The 10,081-nt window shown below is 52.3% G+C and overlaps 1 protein-coding gene across 5 annotated transcripts in view; it reads right to left on the bottom strand.

The window, feature by feature from the left end:
* CACNA2D4 (calcium voltage-gated channel auxiliary subunit alpha2delta 4) overlaps positions 1 to 10,081 on the bottom strand; it is a 130,084-nt gene that overhangs the window by 45,783 nt on the left and 74,220 nt on the right. For all 5 annotated transcript variants that reach the window (XM_021667814.2, XM_021667813.2, XM_021667815.2 and 2 more), the window contains exons 24-26: positions 8,300 to 8,395; positions 6,123 to 6,250; positions 2,440 to 2,520 (exon numbers count right to left, since the gene is read on the bottom strand). In XM_021667814.2, coding sequence (XP_021523489.2) covers positions 2,440 to 2,520; positions 6,123 to 6,250; positions 8,300 to 8,395 — 305 coding nt within the window. The remainder of the gene's footprint in view (positions 1 to 2,439; positions 2,521 to 6,122; positions 6,251 to 8,299; positions 8,396 to 10,081) is intronic.

Below are 10,081 nucleotides of genomic sequence, written 5' to 3'. Positions count from 1 at the left end.
GGCTGAGTGCCCGTCTCCTACCATTCCCTCGTGCTCAGCGCACAATCCCCACCATGCACCCCCCACCACAGACACCACACTCAGCAGGACTGGCGCTCACATGCTCACAGTGCTAGCCGTTTCCAGGGACAGCAAATGAACCACCTACCCTCCTTCAGCTACAGGCTCCAGCTGGCCCCAGGATCAGGGAGGCTGAGCCACAGGCCAGGGAAAGGAAGTGACAGAATGAGACCAAAAGAAAACTCATAATTGAAGTATCAGGTCTCCAGCACCCCATCCTTTTCCTCTGGCATTCATGCACCCCAGAATGTAAGAGCGATTGTCTGCAGTGAGTTAAACCGGAGGCACTGGGACACTGTTTCTATGGCAACCCCTCTCGGCTCTAATTCAGCTCTGAGTTAAAAATGCTGTCAAATAATTGGAGAGTGGAGGAAAGCACAGCCAGCAGCCTGACCCCCTGTCCGGTCTCTTTCCTAGACCTCCAGGTGTACAGAAGCTGAGAAGGCCCCTGTTGCGTGGGAGCTGCACAGCATGGGCTTGGCTGGGAACACAGAACAGTCTGTAGGGAGATGATTTGAGGTCAAAGTTTGGCCTGGAAATTGGGTCTGGGTTCAGCGTGCCCTGGGCCAAGGGAAGCACGGCAGGCGGGAGGGCACAAATCCCTTCCAAGTGCTGCAGGTGGCCGCATCGCAGACCACCAGTGACAAGGGGGTTTCCACCCGCAGCTGTTCAGCAATGTCAGATGGAGCTGTTCTCCCCGCATTGCTTATCCCAGAGAGGCACACAGCCCAGGACCCCGACTCAGGACAGCCCTGGTGCCCTCTGTGAGGTAGGAAGACAGAGCCCAGCTGGCTCTTTCCATCCCCTTTGCCCTGGCCCTGTCTGCTCTGACCCCGTCCTGCTGTGGGAGTCCTCAGCTGGCCAGGGCCTCAGTTAAAAGGTGGGTACCTGACTGCTGGGTTCATGGAGCCAGGATGGCCGAGCTCCCGTGACTGTTGGATCCGGCAACTTTTCAGAACACAGCTGGGTCCTGGATATGGAAGCTAAAACTAGGGTAAGGAAAGCTTCATTGCAGGGGCCTGATCATTCTCAGACAGCTAGGCAGAGACACCAAGGACTCTGCAGGCACCAAGACACTGAAAGGCAGGAGAAGCTAGTGAGGGTCACAGGTGCTCTCATCACATAAGCCGTGGTGAACTGCAGCACAGGGCAGTGAACCTGGGCTTCAAAGGGAGGCAGCCGCATTCAAATCCCAGCCTCATTCATTATTAGCTGTGGGGCTTTGGGCAAGTAATTTTTCTGTGTCTCAGTTTCCTCAGCTGTAAAATAAAGCTGAAATCATCACATTCACGGGGCCACCCCAAGGACTGCATGGGAGGCGGTTTCCACAGCACCTGGCACACACTGAACACACACACTGAGCTCATGCTTTAGGGATCTGAGTCACAGTCCCACTTCCCTCTGGAGCAGGATACGAGAGCCCAAGGCAATAAAAGACGGAACTGCAAGTGCATGACGCGGGAATCAGCACCCATTGTTTGCTATGTGAAGAAGCAGGACATCTTGGTGGTTAATAACACCTTTGGGGAAAAGACAGGTCTGGACTGAATGAATGATAGCATCTGATCCCTGCTAGTTGGGTTGCTTTGAGCAAGTTACCCAAACTCTCTGAGCCTGTGGTCCTCATTTATAAAATAGGCACTGACAATAATACCTACGCTATAAAATATTTGTAAAGGTTAAGTAAGTCAATACTGCGAAAGAGCTTTCTCAAGCTTTGATGTTCAGGCAAATCAGTAGGAATTTCGGTAAAGCGCACTCTGGTTGAATAGGTAAATAGGTACGGTGTGGACCCCAGGAGTATCTGTTTCTAACAGAGGCCCAGGCAATTCAGTGCTGCTGGCCTTCAGGTTATCTTTTCAATAGCAAAGCTTTCAAGAAGTTACCTCAGGCCTGGCACACTGTAAATACTCAGTAAATATTGGCTTGATGATGATGATGATGATGATTGATGAAAGGCCTAGAATAAAAGAACTCTGCTGCCAGCCTTCCTTTTAGCTATAGAATGCCTCAGTAACGCTCTATTAACCCGCAGGAAGTGTTTTTCAAGAGAAGCTTGCATACAGTCAATTATATCGCATGGAAGTGGGGTGGTGGGCTGGGCCACAGTCTCTGTCCTGTGCGGCCTTGCAGATCTCCTTACCTCTCTGGGCTTCATTTTCCTCACTTCGCGAATACTTTTACATCTAAAGTTTTATGGTTTCACAAACAAAATGGCTTAGGAAGAGTTCACTTCCGCTCATCTGGCATTTCACCTGGAGGACTGTGGCCCTGGCGACATGTGCAACATCTACGGGGCCTCCTGCTGCTGTCATCCATGCCTTGCTCTTGACAGTGACCCCAGCCTCCCGGCCTCAGCAGCGCAAGGGCGGCTCCTACCTGCAGCGATGGCTGTCTTCTTGTCCACGGTCACTGCCACAGCTGTGCTTGCTGTCACCACCATGGGCTCGCCCGCACTTTCTGGGGAAACAAAGATGACCCAGTCACTGTGGAAGAGTTGTGGCTGGGGCAGGTGGAGCCCTACCACTTTCTCAGAACAGGAGATGGGAATAAAAGCAGACAAAGACATCCTTGGAAGAATAGAGTTGGGGCGGGACACGAGTCGTATTTGGAGAAGTTGCTGCTGCGATGGTGGTGACCCCAACACGGGTCTTGGACAGACACACACGTGGCCTCTGGCAGGGATGCAGCATCCCTGCGAGCCGGGGTTTCAGAATGGTGCAGGGATGCAGCGTCCCCACGACCCGGGGTTTCTGCCTGTCTGCCGGCTTTGGCATGCGTCTTGCCCACAACACCTGTGTTGCGTCCAGTGGTCCCTTCCAGGGAAGGAAGGACAGGCTGCGTTTCAGCCCTGGGTGGTGGGTGACCCTGGCTTGCTCTCTGTGAGTCTGCATGAGTCAGAGAGGATGCTGACAGTCAGTCCCGCTCAGGAAGCCAGACGTCACAGCTGAGCCACTGTCCGGCCTGGGCAGTGCGGTCCTGGGCAGTGCAGGGACAGACCCTCCACCACACAGTGGCCCTCAAGGTCTTTGGCTTTCTTCACAGCTGTTGCTGCACTTCTGAGACTCTCTGCAGCAACTCGAGGCAAGCCCCGAGGCTCCTGAAAGCCACAGGGCTTGCCTTCCATTGCTCTCTCCACCTCTTCTGGAAGAATCAGACCACCATAGGTGCAGAGTTTAGAAGGCAGTTTCAGCTCCACATTGAAACAGAGCTTTCTGGCTCTGACCGGGGCTGGTTACTACAGGACCCCAGGCTTCTTAATTCTCATCAGTCCCCGGCCCCGGACTGGCGTTTCAAAGCACTCTTGTCTGCAGGTCAAATGCTATTACTAAACTTCCAAGAAAGGGGCAAACATTTTCTGATGTGCTATCATATTTTGTTAGAATGTCTTGATTTCAAATGTTGCATGAAGCAAACAGGTCACAGGACTCTAGCGTGGCGATTATTACAACAGTGTCAATTATGCTAGGACTTAACCACCAACTTCTCACATCTGCCACGTCGCCAAGATTACCCACCACACCTGCTGTCATCAAATATCTCAAGAAATGTAAAACTACAGTCTGATTGCAGGAACTTCCAATATGGAAGGTTGTCGTTGATTCTAGAAATTTGCCATGATGAAGGGACCACAGTTCCCCACCTTGCGTCTGGAGACACCTCGAAGGTAGTGATGGGGCGGTTCTGACTGTTCCTGGGTCCCATAGCCTATTGTCTGGGACAGACCTGTTGCATTTGTACCCCAGCCAGCAGAGGCTTGTAGGAAATGCTACGTGAGGATGTGAAGACCCTCACGGTGCAGTTTCTGGGGGCGTCAGGGATTTCAGTGCTTGGCTCACCGTGGCTACCCGGCCCAGCACCTGCTGGGAATGATCAGTGCACCCAGTGCAGGAGGGGGTGGGGCCCAGGGAGAGGTGGGCTGTGGGGGGATGACAGGCCCCAGCGCCTGGGCGTATTGGCAAGGCTCTGCTGTGTGTGGACAGGTTTCTAGGCACTGGTGCAGCTCCATGTAGGCAGGACTTAGCCCACTAGGCCCCGGCAAAGGGCAACCGTGTCAGCCTAGAGAGACAGTAGAGCTTCCCCTCGCCCTGGAGGCGGCTCCTCCTCTTTTCTCCCATTGAAATGCAGTTGTTTTCCTTTTTTTGGGGTGGAAGGGAGTGTGCAGAGGTGGCCACGTGTCTAAGCGTGTGGGTGAGCTCAGCAAGTGAGCGGGGCTGCGGAGAGGGAGCGAGCCCCGCCTCCCTCCTCGTCAGGCCCCCTTTTTGGGCTCCAGCTTCCCTCTCTTCTCCTTGTGGCTCAGCTTTCCACCCACCCACCCTCCCACCTCATGGCCACATAAAGCTCCCCCAGCAGCCAGCAGGCTCAGTCCTGGTGACAGTGCGGGCAGGAGGGAACCTGTCACCAGGACCTGGGGCAGGGGCCGGGGGTCTCCCTACAGAACCTCTCCAGGGGCCTGTGGGTGCCCTCCCTGGGGAGCCCACTGAGCTGCTATCCAGGGTGGGGCCGTGGAGGAGGAGCTGCCTCTTTCAGCCTTGGGGTGGGTGGTGTGGGGAGGGGTATCCCCTTTGCTTCCAGAGCCTTCCTGCTGGGCTTGCACTGGCAATAAAAACTCCCCCTTCTTCTTTCCTTATATTCAGTGTGGTAACGGGGCCTGGGCTTTTAGTGGGGCAGAGCTTAGCTCTGTGGCTTCCTTGCTGTGTGACCCTGGGCAAGTCACAGAACCTCTCTGAGCCTCACGTTCTCCTTGTGTAAGTTGAGGGATAATGACAGCACTTATCTCATGGGGTTGTGTAGATTAAATAAAATCATTTTGTGAAGGATAGTAGTTATTGGCACATGTGTGGAGGGAACAGGCGCGGGCTGGAGCGGGAGCATAGCACCAAGTGAGGAAGGTGGAATTCCAGAGGGCGTAGGGGTGGAGCTCCTCCCTGCTGTTTGCCTTCCTGGTCCTTGTTCCAGGAGGAGCCCCTGGGATCCTGGGCCTTCCCAGCCATCAGCTCCAGGGCGTTTTGCCATCATGGGGCTTGAGGATGGTTTTGTGGTGTTGGGAGGCCTTTGGCAGAAGGGCATCCTAAAGGGGACGTTCTGAATGACCCCAACCCCAGCTCCCCTTTCAGAAGTCTCTACCCTCTTGCATCCTCTCCCGGGGCTCACCCCACCTGCCTGTGCACACTCTCCAGATCCCAGGATCCACATGCTGGGATGGGATCAACCACCCCAGCACTCACCTGGTGGAGGGCTGGCTGTGCCACGCACTCTGGGACCCCTGGACAAGCCCTGAAGCTCCCTGGGCCATAGTCTTTGCGAGGGTGAATAGTCTTTGCATAGCGCCAGGCTATGCAGACACTGAAGTCTCTACAGGCCCTCATATCTGGTGGTTTTTCTGGCGCTCTGTCAGAGTCACTTTCCAGAGTGGGAGCTGGGGCTGGCTGCCATTGGGTGCCCATCAACTCTGAGAGTCTTCCTGGTCCCTGACCTTGCAGGGGTTTTGCGGCTGCCTCATGCCCCACCCTCCCCTCCACCCGCCCAGCGCAGCCTCTCTCTTGAGCTGAGAGGGGCTTCTGGAGCATGCTGGGCACTCCGTGAGGCTGCTCCTGGCTGGTCCTGGGTCACTGGGGACTGGTTGCTTTCTTTCTGATTGGGAAGAGCAAGGCAGCCCCACTGACCTGGTGAGTACTGCAGGCCCTAATGAAACCACTCATCTGGGTGGTTTATGAAACTTTCACAGACACAGAAGAATCTTAGAGATCAAGCCTTCTGATCTCGTATTTGGAATCTGGGGTAGAATCCCATGCTGGAGTTTTAAATGCCAACTTTGATGGCTGGCTAGGAAATCAAATGATCAGCCCCACCTTCAGCGCGAGACCTGTGGTGTGGGAAGGCGCCAATGAGCTTTCTGAAGTCACTAATGCATGGCAGGAGGGAAGGCCAGAGGGGGACGCTGGTGGTCTGGACATTCTATTCTGTATCTGATGGCCATTTCCTACTAAGAGCGCAGCAGGAGGAGAGACAAGACTGGCCGGAGACTCGCCCAGCCTCAGGAGCACAGGGCCGTGGGTTACCTGGTCCTTCCTCCCAGCGGAGGTTGAAGACGAAGCTGCCAGCAGGGTGCTCCGAGGCCTGGCGGTACCACAGCGGGAAGCGGTCCAGGGTGAACACGCTGGCCTCGTCTTCGGGCGTCAGGAACTTCCTGCAGGGAGGAAGATGTGGACCTCTCCCCAAAGCTGTCAACAGTCATCCCTCTTCCTTTTTCTCATACGAGATCATCTTGGCTGGGCCAAGAGAGTGAGTCCCCTCTGCTTCGGCAGAGTTGCAGAGAGACACAAAATATTAGCCCCTAAATTAGTACTGCCCCAGACAACGTTACCCAGCAAGCATCACCTTTTCCAGAGACAAAACGAGGTTGCATCTGACTAGCAGCTAGAAGAGGTATAGGGTCTGTGTAATGAGGGAATACTTTCCATTTTCATGTAAACTCTTTCGCCTGCAGGGTTTCTTTCTTTTGGATGGAGCCTAATTTCTTCTTGTCTGGCTCCTTGGCACATCTGAGGGAGGAGGCTGTAGAGTCAGCTCTGTCACTGCACTCATAGGAGGGCATCAATCCCCCCAAACGGTTCCTTCAAGAGGATTGCCTCTAGGTTTTCGCATGCATTATGAGTTTCCTTTTTTTGAGCAGCTTTACCTTGCTAATTATGGTTTTGCATTCCCTGAACACACCGCAGCCCACAGAAGGGAGTGTTTGGCCAGAAGCAGAGTGGGAGGCAGGGAGAAGCCGGTGGGGGTGGGGAGCAGACACATTGCTGTGGATAACCCACAAGGTGGATAACTGAGATTTGCTTTTGACAGTGACAGGCTCACATGTTCCAGAAGCAACCTGCCTTGTGACACCGTTCCTGGGCTGCCATTCACCTTAAGGTCTTGGTGAAGGGAGCCCCCAGGAGTGCTCGCAGGAAGCAAAGGCACCGGGAAGGTCTGTCTGCCTCGAATCTCCTGCTTCCATTCTGGAAGCCTCTGAGAGAGGGCGAGGGAAGGGTCAGGGAGGCAGTGGTGCTCTTTCCTCTCCACCTCCGCGGGGATGAGGGAGGGGGAGGAGGGGAGGGAGGAGGGAGGGAAAGGAAAGAGCAACTTCATTTGTTTTCCTAGAAAGCCTCAGCTTTGCTTAGCAAGTGTGGATTTGTCACAGAGTCCTGGAAGAAGCTCAAAGATGGCGCTCCGTGGCTGGGCGTGCTTGCGTTTAGCGAGAGGAGCAGCCGGTGGGTGGGAGGCGAGGAGAGGGGGTCGGGTCGGCTCAGGGGCCCTGGGCTGCTCTCCAGGTGCCTGCAGGTCCTCACCTGTTGGAGTCTCCTGGGTTGCGGAGCAGCAGATGGCACTGCTTGCCCCCCGACCCCTCCTCTGGGCTCCCACCCTCCTTTGGGCACCCGGTGGGCCAGCCCCTGATTCCCCAGAACCCGGCCTTTGCTTCGAGCAGGGCTTCTCAGCCTTGGCACCAGTGACATCTTGTGCCAGGCAATTGCTGTGGGGGCTGCCCTGCACATGGTAGGATGTTTAGCAGCACCCCTGGCCTCCGCCCACTAGATGCCAGTAGGAAGCTCTCTGCCTCCCACAGTGTGACAACCAAAAGTGTCTCCAGACATTGCTGAATGTCACTAAATCAGCCCCAGTTGAGCATCCCTGGTGTGGAGGCGTAAGCCTTCCATGGCCTACAGGGAGTTGGGCCTGGACTCCTAGCAGGCAGAGTAAGAAACCACAAATCTCCCTCGCCAAGGTGGGAGTCGGTGGTACATGAAGGCACTGCGGGGTGAGCACTCCAGCTACCAAAGGGCCCCAGCAGCGGCCCCTCTCCCCTTAGGAGTGGGGAAAAAAGACACAGTCAGAAGATTCAGCCCGTCACACAAAGACTAGCCTGGAGAGGAAGGCAATTTCAGCTTTCTCCCTAGAGATTCCTCTAGGGGGATTCTCCAACCAACCCTCAACTTCAAAGTCTTCCTCCCTGATGTCCGGCCTCCATTCTCTCCTAGGGACACTGCCGCCAGGATGTGTGTGCGCCTTCTGGAAGGGCTACTTTTACTACCGTCCCAATCTGTCAATCCCGACCCTTCTGTTCCACTGGGCTCCCAGCGGTCCAGCATGCTGGAGACCCCATGTCAGTCCACCCGGGGGTGGCCCAGGAACACACCGGGGACTCTGCCCTTCTCCGCCCTGCAGGGATTGCCCTCCCGGGATGGCTGGCCCAACCCACCTGTCGGAGACCTTCTCGGAGCCCACGAACAAGCTGCTTCTCAGGAGACCTGCCCGGGTGCCCAGGAAGGCCATGTCCACCACCTGCTCGGACTCTCTGTGTGACAGACAGAGTGGGAGTGGTCACCACTTGGCTGTGGCGGGAGCTCGGGGGAGACCTGCAGGGGTTTTGGGGCCTCTCTTTGGTCCTGCCCAGCCTGGCTCAGACATTTCTCCAAGGAGCACGGGCTCGTTTTAATGAAGACTAACATTGAAAGGCCAAAGTCTGGGGCTAGAGTACTCATTGAGGTGGGTCCTTTCAGTGGAGAGAGAGGTAGGAAATCCTCTTAATTTCTTTAAGAGAAAATACATGAGTTTAAATTGGTATTTCTAATTCAAATTTAGCATTATATCTAAACTTAACTCTTGATTTTTGAAATGTACATATCTCTTTTCTTTTTTACTACAGATCTCGATTCTTAATGACATTAATATAATAGTAATTGCTCTCTCTATTCAGAATAACAATGCCAATATTATTTCTAGTAATGTGATTACTAAGCACTGCATAAGATTTTATTTATTCAGTGTTTACAATTCTAAAGCCCCTTGAAAGAATTCCCCTATGTTTGATATCATGAACTTGATATACGGCTAGGTTTATTTGTTTCATTTGCTTTCAATTACTAGAGGTTACTTTTAAAATTTAATTTTGTTTTATGATTAGATAAAGCATTTGCATGGTTCCAAAGTCAATATGGAAAATGAGGCATACTCAGGGGAGTCTCTGTACCCATATCCTTGTTCCTTCACTCTTCCTGTAGGAAACCTGACTTTTGGTTCCTTGTTCTACTAAAAAGTTGTGTGTATGTGTAAATACATGTATACATGCACATTTATATGTACATTTGTGAAAGTAATTATGAAAATATATTTGTATTTCCTCTTTCTAGATAAACTTTTCTTCATTGCTGAAGATTATTTCAAAGTAGCAGTATATAGGGATATTCTAATTTTTCACAGCTGCATAGAATTCCATGATGTGGCTCTACCATGATTTATTTAACTAGGCTCCTACTGATGAATGTTTGGGTTGTTTCCAATCTATTACTGTTATTAAAGTTGCCTGTAGTCCCAGCTACTCGGAAAGCTGAGGTAGGAGAATTGCTTGAACCCAGGAGGCGGAGGTTGCGGTGAGCTGAGATCGCACCATTGCACTCCAGCCTGGATAATAAGAGCGAAACTCCGTCTCAAAAATTTAAAGAAAAAAAGAAGGTGCTGTAATGAGCAGCTCATAGGTACATCTTTTCATATTTTTGCCAGTGTATCTTTGGGATAAGGTTCCTAGAAGCGAGGTTGCTGGGTCAAAATGTAAATGCACCATGAAATTTCGCTAGATGTCATCAAATTCCCCTTGACAGGGTTTGACACATTTTGTATCCCACCCACAATCTATAAGTGCCTGACTTTCTGCAGTTCTGTCAACAGTGCACGCTGACAAGTTCAGGTGGCTCTCAATCTGACAGGTGAGGAGTCCAATCTGGGCATAGTTTGCATTGCATTTAAGATTAAATGTTAAGTTGAGCATTTTAAAATATATTTAGGGATTATTTGAATTTTTCTTCCAAGGACTCTTTGCATTTTTCCTCTGAACTGTTCATATTTCTTGGCAACGTTCCCTCTAAGGTGGTTGGTCTTTTATGTCTCGGTTTTTGAAGTCCTTTATCTTGAATATATAATGAAGTAATCCTTTATCTGTTTTATAAGTTGCAAACTCCTTTCCATTTGTAATTTCTCCTTTTAC

This window comes from Aotus nancymaae, unplaced genomic scaffold (genome assembly GCF_030222135.1).
Source record: "Aotus nancymaae isolate 86718 unplaced genomic scaffold, 86718_ANA_hifiasm-v0.15.2.pri h1tg000016l, whole genome shotgun sequence".
NCBI classification, from domain to species: Eukaryota; Metazoa; Chordata; class Mammalia; order Primates; family Aotidae; genus Aotus; species Aotus nancymaae.
The sequence above is the reverse complement of the archived record's forward strand: the minus strand, read 5'-3'. Positions and strand labels throughout refer to the sequence as shown.